Source organism: Myotis daubentonii, chromosome 4 (genome assembly GCF_963259705.1).
Source record: "Myotis daubentonii chromosome 4, mMyoDau2.1, whole genome shotgun sequence".
NCBI classification, from domain to species: Eukaryota; Metazoa; Chordata; class Mammalia; order Chiroptera; family Vespertilionidae; genus Myotis; species Myotis daubentonii.
The window spans coordinates 4205342-4220572 of NC_081843.1; the positions used below are offsets into that span (position 1 = coordinate 4205342).

Below are 15231 nucleotides of genomic sequence, written 5' to 3' on the forward strand. Positions count from 1 at the left end.
TTATCTAGTTTTTGGTATTAGGGTAATGCTGGCTTCATAGAATGAGCTTGGAAGTGTTCCTTACTTTTGGATTTTTTGGGATTGTCTGAGGAGGATAGCTCTTAGTTCTTTTTTGAATATTTGGTAAAACTCCCCTGTGAAGCATTCTGGCCCTGGGCTTTTGTTTGCTGGAAGCTTTTTGATGACTGCTTCAATTTCCTTCATAGTTATTGGCCTATTGAGATTTTTAGATTCTTCCTGATTGAGTTTGGAAGGTTGTATTTTTCTAGGAATATGTCCATTTCCTCTAGGTTGTCTAATTTGTTAGAATAGAGTTGTTCATAGTATTTTTTAACAATCATTTGTATTTCTATGGGGTCTGTTGTGATTTCTCCTCTTTCATTTCTGATTGTTTATTTGGGTCCTCTCTCTTTGTTTCTAGTGAGCCTGGCTAGAGATTCATCAATCTTGTTTATCCTTTCAAAGAACCAGCTCTTGGTTTCATTCATCTTTTGTATTGTTTTTTGGTCTCTATGTCATTTATTTCTGCTCTGATCTTTTTTATCTCCTTCCTTCTGCTCACTCTGGGTTTTCCTTGTTGCTCTCTTTCTAATTCTTTAAGTTTTAGAGTTAGATGATTTGCTACCATTTTTTCCTGTTTTTTTGAAGTAGGCCTGTAGAGCTATGAACTTCCCCCTCAGGACTGCTTTCACTGTGTTCAGTAAATCTTTGGATTGTTGTATTTTCATTTTCATTCATTTCCAGGATTTTTTTTCTTTTTTCTTTTATCTCTTTGGTAACCCAATCATTATTTAATAACATGCTATTCAGCTTCCAAGTGTTTGAATATTTTTTTGTAGTTTATTTCTAATATTATGCCATTGTGGTCTGAGAAGATGCTTGATAAGATTTCAGTCATCTTAAATTTTCAGAGACTTTGCCTGTGACCCAATATGTGGTCTATCTTTGAAAATTTCCCATGTACACTTGAGAAGAACGTATATTCTGTGGCTGTGTGGTGAAATGTTCTGAAGATGTCAAGTAATTCCATCTGATCTAGTGGGTCATTTATGATTGCTGTTTGTTTGCTGATTTTTTGTCTAGAGGATTTACCCAGTGATATCAGTGGGGTATTAAATTCCCCTATTTTGATTGTATTGTTGTCGATCTCTCCCTTGATATCTTCCAGGAGTTCCTTTTTTTATGTATTTGGGTGCTCCTGCATTGGATGCATATATGTTTACCAGGGTTATATCCTCTTGTTGTATCAATCCCTTTAGTATTATGAAGTGGACTTCCTTATCTCTTGCTATGACCTTCACTTTGAGGTCTATTTTGTCAGATATAAGTATTGCTGCTACAGCTTTGTTTCATTTTCATTTGCCGGAAAGATATTTTTCCATCCCTTCACTTTTAGTCTGTGTGAGTCCCTTGTTCTAAGATGGGTCTCTTGTAGACAGCATATATTTGGGTCATTTTTTTTATCCATTCAGCCACTCGATGTCTTTTGATTGGAGCATTTAGTCCATTTATGTTTAAAGTTATTATTGATATGTACCTATTTGTAGCCATTTTTTATTTTAGTGCTTATGTTTCTTCTCCCCTTTTTATTTCTTCTTTTAACAATAATACCTTTAGTATATCTTGCATTTTTGGCTTGGTAGCAATAAACTCCCTTAGCCTTCTTCTGCCTGTGAAGCTTCTTATTTCCTCTTCAATTTTGAATGATAGCCTTTCTGGATAGAGTATTCTTGGATTCAGTCCCTTGCTTTGCATCATTTTGTAAAGTTCATTCCATTCTTTTCTGGCCTGATGTGTTTCTGTTGAGAAATCATTTGATAATCTAATGGGAGATCCCTTGTACATAATGTTCTGTCTCTCTATTGCAGCCTTTAAGGTTCTCTTTTTGTCCTGAACATTTGCTATCATAATTACGATGTGTCTTGGTGTGGGTCTTTTTGGGTTCATCTTGTTTGGGACTCTTTGTGCTTGTGTGACTTTTTTCTTCCCCACATCAGGGAAGTTTCCTGACATTTCTTTAAATAGGTTTTTTAACCCTGGTTTCTCTTCTTGTCATTTTGGCACGTCAATTATTCATACGTTGGTTCATTTCATGTTGCCCCAAAGCTCCCATAGGCTCTCCTCCTGTCTTTTAATTTTTTTCTCCAATTACAGTTAAGTTTGTGTGTTTTGCTTCCCTGTCTTCTAATTCACTAATTCGGTCCTCCACTTCTCCTAGTCTACTGTTGAAACTTTCCATGGTGTTTTCTGTTGCAGCTATATCACACTTTATTTCTTCTTGATTCTTACATAAGTTGTTGATTTTTTCATCCATCTAGTTTATGAACTGTATGACCCTTATTCTGAATTCTTTTTCTGACATATCACATGCCTCCATTTCACTTTGCTGCTTTTCTGACAATTTTTCCTTTTATTTCCTTTGGGTGTTTCTTTGTCTCCCCATTTTTGCTCTCACCAAAGGATCTAGGTGTTGAGTTGTGCAGGGGCTGCTCCTCAGACAACAGCGGCTCCTTGGGCGGCATCTGCTCCTTGGGTGGTCATGGCAGTGGCTGCTCCTCAGTTGGCAGTGGCTTCTCTTGTGGGTGCTGCTCACAGCAGTGGTGGCTCCTCTGGATGGTGGGGGCAGGCTACTTGCACAGCTGTTGCACCTCGGATGGGGGCAGGCTGCACATGAGGCTGCTGCTCCTTGGATGGGGGCAGGCTGCTTGTGTGGCTGCTGCTCATCAGGTGGGGGTGGGTTGCTCATGGGGCTGCTGCTCCTCGAGTGGGGGCGGGCTGCTCACAGAGCTCCTGCTCCTCGGACAGAGGCAGGCTGCTCATGTGGCTCTCTCTTTGTTTCTTGATGAATCTGGCTAAAGGTTCATCAAACTTGGTTATCTTTTCAAAGAACCAACTCTTGGTTTTGTTGATTTTTTATATAGTTTTTTTTAGTCTCCATGTCATTTACTTCTGCTCTGATCATTATTATTTTCTTCCTTCTACTTCTCTGTGCTTTTCTTTTTGTTATCTTTCTAATTCTTTAAGTTGTGGGGTTAAACAGTTTATTATTAATTTTTCTTGTTATTTGAGGTAGGTTGTAGTGCTGTGAGCTTTCCTCTCAGGACTGCTTTTGTTATGTCCCATAGATTTTGGGTTGCCGTGTGTTCATTTTTATTTGTTTCCAGGATGTTCTTTATTTCTTCTTTGATCTTTTTGGTAACCCATTCTTTGTTTAATAGCATGCTAGTTAGCTTCCATGTGTTCGAATATTTTGGAGTGTTTTTTTTATTGTTGTTTTTTTGTAATTCATATCTATTTTCATGCCATTGTGATCTGAGAAGGTTCTTGATATGATTTCAATCTTCTTGAACTTGTAGAGACATGTTTTATGTCCTAACATGTGGTCTATCTTTGAAAATGACCCAGGTGCACTTGAGAAGAATGCATATTCTGTAGCTTTGGGTTGAAATGTTCTGAAAATGTCAATTAATTCCACCTGATCTAGGTGTCATTTAGGAACACTATTTCCTTGTTGATATTTTTGTCTAGAAGTTCTATCCAGTGAAGTCAGTGTGGTGTTAAAATCTCCTACCATGATTGTATTGCTGTCAATCTCTTCCTTGAAATTCTCTAGAATATTTTTTTGAGATATTTGGATGCTCCTGTATCGAGTGCATGTATATTTACCACAGTTATATCCTCTTGTTGTATTGATCACTTTAGTATTATTAAGTGGCCTTCATTATCTCTTGTTATGGCCTTAACCTTGAAGTCTATTTTGTCAGATATGAGTATTGCTACCCCAGCTATCTTTTCATTTTCATTTTCCTGGAAAAATTTATTTCCATCCCTCTCCTTTCTGCCTGTGTGATCCTTCTGTTCTGAATTGGTTCTTTTGTAGACAGCATATATATGGGTCATGTTTTCTTATCCATTCAGCTAATCTGTGTCTTTTGATTCGAACATTTTAGCCATTTACATTTAAGGTTACTATTAATAGGTACTTATTCATTACCATTCTTATTCTTTATACCTGTGTTTTTCTCTCTCTTTTTCTTATGACAGTCCCTTTAGCATTTTCTTGTGTTGCTGTTTTACTTGTAATAAACTCTTCTAGCCATTTTTTGTCTGTGAAGCTCTTTATTCACCTTACATTTTTGAACAATAGTCTTGCTGGTTCAGTCCCTGGTTTTCATTACCTGTATATTTCATGCCATTCCCTTTTGGCCTGAAGTTTTTCTATTGAGAAGTTAGCTAACAGTGTAATGGGATATCCTTTGTAGGTAACTTTCTGTCTCTCTCTTGCAGCCTTGAAGATTCTTTCTTTGTCTTTGGCGTTTGCCATTTTAATTAATATATGCCTTGGTGTGGGTCTTTTGGGGTTTATCTTGATTGATATTCTTTGTGTTTCCTGGACTCAAGTGACTTTTCCTTCACCAGGTTAGGGAAATTTTCTGCCATTACGTCTCAAAGAGGCTCTCTATTCCTTCCTCAGATTCTTCTGCTTCTGACATCCCTATTATGCAGATGTTGTTATGTTTCATGTTGTCCAAAGCTCCCATAGACTCACTTCCTGCTTTTTAATTTTTTTTTCCATTTGCTTCTCTGAATGGGTGTTTTTGTCTATCTTGTCTTCTAATTCACTGATTTTATCCTCAGCCTCTTCTAGTCTACTGCTGAATCCTTCCAGGGTGTTCTTTATTTCAGTTCTGTTATTCCTCATTTCCAGTTGATTCTTATTTATTGTTTTAAGCTTTCTTTTCATGTTGGCATAGCTCTCATTAAGACCCTTATAATTCTAATTAAGTTTCTTGTAGTTCTCACTGAATTGTTTGTGCACCCTTAATACTATTACTCTGAATTCTTTGTGTGTGTGTGTGTGTGTGTGTGCTCTTTCCTCTGACTCCAGTTCCTCCTGGGAATGAGACATCACACACACACACACACACACACACACACGCACACACACACACACACGCACACACGCACACACCCCTGCCTGCCTTGGGCTACTTTCTAAAGGGAAGGGTGGAAGAGATGGATGCACCCACCCTGAGCCGGCGGTGGTAGAAACAGCTACGATCTGTGCTTAAAGAAAGCTTGGCTATCTTAGGATCAAACCTCAGTCTGGCTGTGAATCTCTCTGGGGTTTGTTTGCTATGTTTTCACATCCCAATGTCCCTGCATTCACAAAAATATTTTGGCTCCAACTATATGCTAGATCCCATGCCTGGGAGAGAGGGGGGGTCTTCCAAATAGATGAAGTACTCCGACCCGCTGGGGCTTGTGTTCATTCTCCCAACAGTCCTCTTTATTTTTTTATATAGTTTTTTTATTAATTAAATCTTTATTGTTCAGATTATTGCATTTGTTCCTCTCCCCCCCCCATAATTCCTTTCCACCCAGTTCCCACCCCACCCTCCTCCCTCACTCCCCACCCACTGTCCTCATCCATAGGTGCACAATTATTGTCCAATTTCTTCCCTCACCCCCTCACCCCTTTCCCCCCCAAGAATAGTCAGTCCATTCCCTTTCTATGCCCCTGATTCTATTATAATCACCAGTTCATTCTGTTCATCAGATTATTCACTTGATTTTCAGATTCACTTGTTGATAGATGTGTATTTGTTGTTCGTAATTTGTATCTTTACCTTTTTCTTCTTCTTCCTCTTCTTAAAGGATACCTTTCAGCATTTCATATAATACTGGTTTAGTGGTGATGAACTCCTTTAGCTTTTCCTTATCTGTGAAGCTCTTTATCTGACCTTCAATTCTGAATGATAGCTTTGCTGGATAAAGTAATCTTGGTTGTAGGTTCTTGGTATTCATCACTTTGAATATTTCTTGCCACTCCCTTCTGGCCTGCAAAGTTTCTGTTGAGAAGTCAGCTGACAGTCGTATGGGTACTCCCTTGTAGGTAACTGACTTTTTTTCTCTTGCTGCTTTTAAGATTCTCTCTTTGTCTTTTTCTCTTGGCATTTTAATTATGATGTGTCTTGGTGTGGTCCTCTTTGGATTCCTTTTGTTTGGGGTTCTCTGTGCTTCCTGGACTTGTAAGTCTATTTCTTTCACAAGGTAGGGGAAGTTTTCTGTCATTATTTCTTCAAATAGGTTTTCAATATCTTGCTCTCTCTCTTCTTCTGGCACCTCTATAATTCAGATGTTGGTACGCTTGAAGCTGTCCCAGAGGCTCCTTACACTATCTTCATATTTTTGGATTCTTTTTTCATTTTGCTTTTCCGGTTGGGTCTTTTTTGCTTCTTCGTATTTCAAATCGTTGACTTGATTCTTGCGATCCTCTAGTCTGCTATTGGGATTCTGTATAATAGTCTTTATTTTAGTCAGTGTATGCTTAATTTCTAGTTGGTCCTTTATCACAACCTTGAGGGTCTCATTAGATTTCTTGTAGGTCTCATTAAGTTTATCGGCAGTTTCTAGAAAATTGTTGAAAAACCTTAAAAGTGTGGTTTTGAACTCTATATCCAGTAGTTTGCTTTCCTCCATTTCTGTCATTTGTGTCCTTTTTCTTTGTCTCTGCATTTTTTATGCTTCCCTGTGTTGATACAGTGGTTTTCTGTGCTAAGTGTCCTCTAGGGCCCAGTGGTTCAGCCTCCCCAATTACCTGAGGAGGACATTCTTGGTGCACCCCCTTGTGGTCTTTGTGCACAGTCTTGTTGTAGTTAAGCTTTGATTGTTGTAGGTATCACTGGGAGGAATTGACCTCCAGGACAAATGGCTGTGAGAATCCGCTGTGTCTGCAGTGGGAGAACTTCTGTGCTGGAGACACCCCTCTGGGGCAAGACTTGCTTCAGTGGGGCTTTGGTACTCACTGAGTCTGCCCCCTGAGTGTATCCTTTATGGTTCCACGGAGCTGCAAACTGGATGGTCCCACTCTGACCTCTGGGTACACTGGCTCCTGGATCTCTAGGGAGGTGCTAATCTAGCCTCTGCCTTAGGCTATCCAGCAAAAGCCTCCCTGCAGGGCTTGGGCGGGGCAGGTCCCAGGGGATCAACAGGGCGGGGCTAGCAGTTATGGCTGCTCTCAGAGCCCAGCTTCTCAGTGTCTCGGCAATCGCTGCAAGCTCCTCCGAGAGAAAGCTGCCCTTGAGTTCCGACCAATGCCAGACAGTCCCGCTTCTCCCATCTGTGTCTGGGTCCCCAGAGACTCGCCTGGAACTGGAGCTCAGAGCCTGAGACTCCCTCCTGATTGAAAACGACAACCACGCCCTCAGCCGCCAGCCTCCGTGTGCGCCTCTGTACCTTAGTATTTTACTTCCGCACTGCGCCTCCTCTGAGTCTCGGTATGCTTTTCTCTTTCCTTCTAGTTGTAGAATTTCCACTCAGCCAGCCTTCCTGTGGTTCTGGATGATGTCCGTTCTGTCTTTTAGTTGTATTTTTGAAGTGGTTGTTCGAGGCAGCAAACTCCAGTGTTTACCTATGCCGCCATCTTGATTTTTCTCCTACTCTGAATTTTTTATCTGACAAATTATTTACCTCTATGTCATTTAGTTCCTTTTCTGTTTTTTTTTTCCATGTCTTTAATTTTGGCGATTGTTTCTTTGTCTCACCGGTTTGCTATCCCTTTGTTTTTGTTTCTGTATATTAGATAAAACTGCTATGCCACCCAGATTTTGTGGGATGGTCTTATGCAGTAGGTGTTTTGTGGGACCCAGTGGTCCTGTCTCTTAGACCTCCTGAGCTGGGTTCTCTAGGAAAGCCCCTTACTTGAGTTATTTGGCTTTTCCTGTTGTATTTGGGTTTTGAGTGTTATTGCCCTGTTCATGGATGGAGTCTGCTCTCAGACTGGCTGACTACGTGCCACCCCTGAGCATGTCACGAAAGCTGTTGTAGAGATGCTGACCAAACAAAACAAAATAGAACACGACAAAATATAAAGTAGAAGATAGAAAACAAAAGTGTACATAAGACCCCTAAAGCACCAACAAAAGCAACCACTAGAAAAGAGAGAATTCAGAAAGAGAAGAGAGAGCAAGAATGGTAGAAAAAAATAAAGAAAAAAAAATACAGGGACAAAACAAAACAAACAAAAGAAGCACAAACAGAAAACCAACAGAAAATGGTGGCAGAATATATAGATGCAGAGCTGAAATAAAGAAAGTAAAAATAAAGAATTAGAAGCATAGGGGCAGGAAAATGGTTTAAAATAAGAGAGGGAGAAACGAAATGAAAAAACAAGAAAAAAATTTCTAAAGGAAAATAGAGGAGAAAGCAGATAGACTTATAATAAGAAAAAGAAAAAGGATGAAAAAGCAGAAGAAGAAGAGAGAAAAAAACTGAGTAGTCGAAAAAAGAAAATTGAGCAGCAAAAGGAAAGAGGGAAGTTAGATATATGAATGAAACAACAGAGACTAGAATAACAAGAAATCAATAACACAGATAGATATAGAAGATAAATTTAAAAAGGCAAAAAAAAAAGAAAGGGAAGAGAAAAATAAAAAAGAGAGGCAAAAAGTGAGGAAAAGAGAAGAAAAAAGTAAAAAAGAAAGAAAGTGAATTGGCATTTGTTTCAGCCGAGTGTAGTGCTCTCTGGGAGCTCACCTTGACCCCACTCTTCTCTGTCTGCCAATTCTGAGCTTCCTGTTCTGGAGGTAGGTGCTGACACTGTCAGGGACTGCCCTCCTTTGGCTTTCAGCTCCTCTTGAAGCTCCAAGTGATCCACCTATTCACTGTTTGTGTCTCCACGGTCCTTGGCTGCCTGAAGGAGGGCCAATCTGCCCCCTGAAGCAGGTTTGTTAGCACCGTGGGGTCAGGGCTGGTCAGCACACTTTCCCTGGATCCCCAGGCTCCACCTCTGCCCATCTCTGCCTGCTGGCCATCTGTCCGTCTTAATCACTCAGAAGCCTGTTTCTGAAAAGGGCTTTAGGCGGGAGGTGCTGTTTAGCTTTTAGGAAATACGGTGGGTGTGTTTCCCTGTCCCAGAGCCACTCCTCCCCAAGTTGCCCAAATTATCGCTCTTTCCTTGGCTGGACAGAGATCCTGTGTGGAGACCAATGGGGCTGGCTGTAAACCTGGAGTTTTTATCAGTTCTCCTGTGTGGGGAAATTATCAGTCTGGTTCCCAGGATAGTGGAGTGGGTGACCCCTCCCCCAGTCCAGTCACTGAGGGCTCCTTGAGACTGTTCAAATCTGTAACTTTGGCCTCTGCTTTTGTTCCTCTGTTAAGCTCCAAATGCAGGGTGTGGTGGCATGCTGTGGGTGGGACAGGCTGTGTCACTTAAGGTGTTGTTGTTTTTCTTTTCCTGCCCTGTGGCTGCTGGGGTCCTATGACCAAATGCTTCTGCCTGCTGTTTTTCCAAGTATCATATCCTCAGGAAAGAATTTAAAATAAGAAAGGAAGGGCCGAAACCAGTTAGGCTCAGTGGATAGAGCGTCTGCCTGCGGACTGAGGGGTCCCAGGTTTGATTCCGGTTGAGGGCATGTACCTGGGTTGCGGGCACATCCCCAGTGAGAGATGTGCAGGAGGCGGCTGATCGATGTTTCTCTCCCATCGATGTTTCTAACTCTCTATCCCTCTCCCTTCCTCTCTGTAAAAAAATCAATAAAATATATTTAAAAAAAAAAAAAAGGGAAGGAAGAATCACTCCTAATAGTGTTTTACTTCATAATATCCAATTTCTATTTGGATGCTGCAATTTAATTCTAGATGAGGTTAACTGATTTCTTAAGAATTTTCTTTTTAATATTTTATCAGGGTCACATTTTTGGCCACTTCATACTCTAAACCAGATCTGGTTGCTTGACACCAACTTGGTGTCTCTGTTTATGTAGGCATCCTTATTTGCCCTCAGTACCCTGACATAGACTGAATATCAGTATCTGGAAACACAATCTAGGTCAACAGTAGCCAACTTGTGGTCTGGGGGCCACTGGTGGTCCATGAGAAAATTTTGGTGATCCACAGAAAAATTTGGACCTTAATTGCATTTTAAAAAAACCACTTGAATATTTTTAAAGAGTGCATGAAAATATGCAAAAGCAAGTAATTGCTGTAACAAAAAATGACTGTTGGAGATAAATCCTCATTAAAGGCTTCTTATCTGATAGCACTTCAGATCTCGAAAAATAAAAAGCCGTATGCGATTGGAGAAGAATTAATTCAGCCTTGCATGTTACAAGCCTGGGAAGAGGTTTTGGGAAGGCAGGCTGTCCAGACGCTGAAAGCAATTCCTATGTCTGTTAACATTATCAAATGCAGAATAGAAGACATGGCTGAAGATATTGAAAATCAAGTTATAAAAATGGTGAAAAATTCACCATTTTATTCAATTCAACTTGACGAATCAATGGTGAAAGTAACAAGGCGCTTCTTTGTTTTGTGCGGAGAGCTGCAGGAAGAACTACTTTGTTGGCTCAGCTTGCCGGTGGAACAACTAGTTCTGGGATTTCTGAAGCAGGTTAATAGTTATTTCCTGGAACTCGGAATTGAATGGGAAGAATGTGCAGACGGTGCCGCAAACATGACTGACATCTTTCAGGAATTGTTGCAAAGGTGAAAAATGTTGGCCACCCGGACATTTTGTCTACACACTGCATTATACATCGTGAGCAATTTGCGGCGAAAAAAATTTCCCCAGAACTACACGAGGTATTATCAGATGTTATTAAAATTATAAGTGAAATTCGACACAAAGCACTCAATTCTCGAATATTTGAGGCGCTTTGCGAAGAAGTGGGTTCCCAGCATACTCACCTTCTTCTTCACGCTGAGGGGAGACGGCTGTCGAGGGGCAAGGTACTAACCCGACTGTTAACCTGCGCGAAGTCGAACTATCTTCCCAAAGTAAATTCCAGTCATTCTTATCAAGACCCCATTTTGGGTTCTCCATTAAAAGTGAATACCCATTGCTGAGTGCAAAAGCAATGAACATTTTGATTCAATTTTCAACAATATATTTGTGCGAAGAAAACATTTTCATCTGTCACAGCAATTAAAACTCGGTACCGGTCTCGGTTTGAAATAAATACGGCTCTCTGTCTTGCAGTAACGTCATTGGAGTCAAAAATCCATAAATTTATTTCAAGCAAACAGGAGCAAATATCACACTCTAAAAATGTGTAATACTTAAGCTTCAATTATTTCGTAAAAATTAATATTTTAATAAATTTGTTACAATTAAACAACCTTTGAAGATTTTGTTATAATTAAATAAGTATTTATAATGTTATATCAAATAGGTACATTTCATATGAATAAAATGGAAGTTCTCTGATCATTATTTTACAAATGTATTTTATCTTTTTTTAAAAAATCATATTAGTGGCCTGCGAGATTTAAAATTATGAATTTAGTGGTCCGTGAGGTCCAAAAGTTTGGTGACCGCTGATCTAGGTATTTTCTGATTATGCCAATGATAGTATTTACAATATTTTATGTTGAGTGATAATAAATATGTAAATTTCCATTAAAAGCTGCAATAGTCATAGTTATTGCATATCTAATGATGAATTCAAGAGAAAGTAGTTTTTTAAATGTTTTAATTTTCATCTTTTATTCATTCAAAAAATACTTTTAAGCACTTAATAAGTGTCAAACGTTTTATAATGTGCTGAGGAAGTAGTGGTGAGCCGAGCAGACCAATGTCTATTCTCAATGTGCTTCAACTTTTAGGGCACTCGTAATAAAACCAAGGTATTTTTATTTCAGATTTTCAGATTGTTTGACTTGACCGTATTATTTCTCTCTGATTGGCAGCACACTTTGCTATACCTATTGGAGGCTTCATTTATTTAATCAGCTACTTTCCAGCTCCCAGGATCTCTTCAAGTTACGCACAGATGACACTCATGAAGAAGCTGGCTTTTTCCCTCAGCTCAAATGTCGTAATGGCACTGGGAACCAAATACCTTGTCAGGGCAGAAACAGACAGTGAGTGGTAACCTTGTAAATTTCGCCACGTTCTCATAGGGTATTCACAGTTTTAATATTTCTGATATTGCTAAACTGTCCTAAAAAATTCACACTACTTTATACCATTACCTATAGTGCATGAGTTTGCACATTCCCTCCATAAATTTACTCAGGTCTTTTAAAAATTTTAAATGTCTTTATTGATTGCAGAGAGAGGAAGGGGCAGGGAGAGAAGGATAGAAACATCAATTATGACAGAATATCATTGACCGGTTGCCTCCTGCATTGCCCACTGCAGATCCAGCCCCAACCTGGCCATGTGCCCTGACTGGGAATCAAACTGTGACCTCCTATTTTATAGGTCGATGCTCAACCACTGAGCAACACTGGCCAGGCCTCAGGTCTGTTAGGGTCTCTCCCTACTCCTTTTGGAGTTGCCACCTTCTGTTTAGAGGTAGGGATGAAGTGACATGGTTCTGCTTTTTAGTAACTTCCTTCTTCCTTTTTCCATCAATGAAAAACTATGCAAAACCCCTCTAGTCTGTTCTTTAGTTCTCATTCATCTCTACTGTGCAGTGACTGCATTTTTCCAAAATTATATATGTCAGTGAACATTTAGTATGAGGACGGGGTGGGGAGAGGAGCCACTGTCTAAACCAGGGGTGGGCAAACTTTTTGACTCGAGAGCCACAGTGGGTTCTTAAACTGGACCGGAGGGCCGGAACAAAAGCATGGATGGAGTGTTTGTGTGAACTAATATAAATTCAAAGTAAACATCATTACATAAAAGGGTACGGTCTTGTTTTTTTTTTTTAGTTTTATTCATTTCAAACGGGCGGATCCGGGCCGCAGGCCGTAGTTTGCCCACGGCTGAAACCAAGCATGTCAACCTCAAAGGCTAACATGGGCCAAATAAACAAGGTTTAACTTTACATGGGCCGCAAAAAAACAAAAGCTTTAATTTTCATAGAAACTTGGGTTTATTTTGATAGAGACATGCTGAATATAAAGGGCTGAAATAAATGAGTTGTCATTAACATAAAATATAGAACATTTTAATAAAAATTAATATTTTTTCTTGAACATTAACTTAGCAGACACTGAATATCTGCACAAATAAGTGTAACACAAATAAACCTAATTTTCTTGTTCTCCGAAAGTGAAATATTTCCTGTTGTGCCCACCTAACAAGTCAGTCCAAGACTAATGACGTGGCAATCAGCTGCTAAAATATTCGCTGCTGGTATTAGTGGAGAGAAATGGTGCGCCTGCACGTAAGGCGTGTAAGGAAAATGAATGAAACATGATTGTAGTAATCAGTCATTAACGAACATTGTAGTTCATTATTAATAATTATGTATAACAGGATATTGTAAAAATTAAGTTATGAAATTTTTGTTAAAACATTTCTTACATACCGTTATATTGGCTGGGCTGCAAAATATCTGTTGTGGGCCACATGCAGCTCGCAGGCCGTGAGTTTGACATGCTTGGTCTAAACCTATAGCTCTGCTTATTTTTTGTAAAACTCATTTTCCTGACTTTTTAGTATATTTTATTTTTGTTTAATTTATTACTGATTGTCTTTGTCATAGTAGGAAGCATATTACATGATTACTTGCTCAGATGTCCTAAATTCTAACAGCATAAGAAAGTAGCTGAATATAATAGTAATCTCTAGAGAACATTAACTTTTTTCACTCTTTCATTATGATACACATGAATAACTTTGTGTCAGTTGCCACCTAAATTTAATGTCTCCTGTTATCTCTTAGAAATTGGAATTAAATGGAGTAACATCTTCTCACCAAACACGGTGGAGAACTTTGTCTTTGCCTATATACTGGGAATATTTTTACTTGATGCTGTCTTGTACGGCCTTGTGGCTTGGTACATAGAAGCCGTCTTTCCCGGAGAGTATGGTGTGCCCAAGCCATGGAACTTCTTTTTGCTGGTGAGTTGTGCTGCTTCTGTTATTGAGAGAGGCCACAGTCCTATGGACATGATCTGTAATTTATATAAAAGGCAGCAGTAGTTAATTTTGCCCTGTCTATAATTGAATCAATAGGTCAGGTGAAAGAATCATTCTAATTACTTCAGGCATATGAATTCACTAACCTTTCCCTAATACACTATAAAGCCTCTACTATATATGTAATCTGTAATTCATGGCCTGCCATCCAAAACTTCAATAATCCATCACATTTGCAGGCTAGTGTTTCATAAGGGATTGGACCCCAGCATAACAAAGTTAACATAGGGTGGCGTCTCCGGATACTAACACGGAGAAGTTTAGTTACGTTCCATATCTTGCTTGGCACTCCCCACGTTTGGTTAGCCACACCTTTCACAGCCAGAGCCACAGCAAAATGGGCAGCATGTCTCCCTTCTTTTTCCCCTTATTATTACTGGCTTATGTGTTGCTAAGAGGAGATATGGCCGAGTGATAGGATATGTTCTACTGTGACCTCATGTTGCAGTGATTTCCTTTTGTTTCTCTCAGACAGTTATGATTAAATAGAGTCATCTCTTTTTATGCCTTGGGGGTTCAAATTATAGCCAATTAGTTCTAAAACTTAATCCCAAGCAATGTTCTGCCCATTTCAACATAAAGAATAGCAGGCTAACTGACTTTATACTGTGTTTTCTTCAGTGGTTTTTGCAATGATTACATTTTATTCTCTTCTTAGCCCTCTTACTGGTTTGGGGAAAAACCAAAGAAAACAAATGAATCAACGGAATTTTACAAGACAATTGAAACCAAGTATTTTGAAGCTGAACCTACTGATTTGGTGGCAGGTATCCAGCTCCAACATTTGTGCAAGGTATTGTTTCACACGTCTCTTTTCTTGATGAAACCGATACTTAGTTTACAATTCATTGTCAATGTTTTTGTCATTGGAAATACCAAGAAACAGATCACATGATAATAAAAGAGGGCATTCTGCTTACTTCCTTTGAGAAAGATATAAATGAAATTTATACAAGTTATAATAAAATTTTCTCCTTCCTCCAGAATAGTATCAGGCTTTCTATAAACTATAACTGTGGTCTTCTATGAATATACTCATTTTAAAATGTAGAGTCTAGAACAGTGATTTTCAACTGGTGTGCCACAGTGTTTTAAAATGTGATTATTTGGGGGCACTAATCTCTTTTTTCTTAGATTGTCAAATAAATATGACAACAGCCAACACAAAAATAGCCATCCAGTGTGAATGAATCAAAATTATACCAATTTTTATCAGATCAGCAAGAAATATATTTTTTGGTGTGCCACAGAAATTTTAGTAATTAATTTGTGCATGCCACGAGATGAAAAGGGTGAAAATCACTGGTCTAGAACATTAGTTTCTGTTCACAATGTTTTGCACTTGTCTATCT

General features: G+C 39.2%; 1 protein-coding gene across 1 annotated transcript in view; it reads left to right on the top strand.

Moving 5' to 3' along the window:
- The window catches only part of LOC132232543 (phospholipid-transporting ATPase ABCA3-like), a 204655-nt gene that overhangs the window by 102313 nt on the left and 87111 nt on the right, over positions 1-15231 (top strand). The window contains exons 9-11 of the mRNA XM_059691927.1: positions 11692-11865; positions 13623-13801; positions 14538-14672. Coding sequence (XP_059547910.1) covers positions 11692-11865; positions 13623-13801; positions 14538-14672 — 488 coding nt within the window. The remainder of the gene's footprint in view (positions 1-11691; positions 11866-13622; positions 13802-14537; positions 14673-15231) is intronic.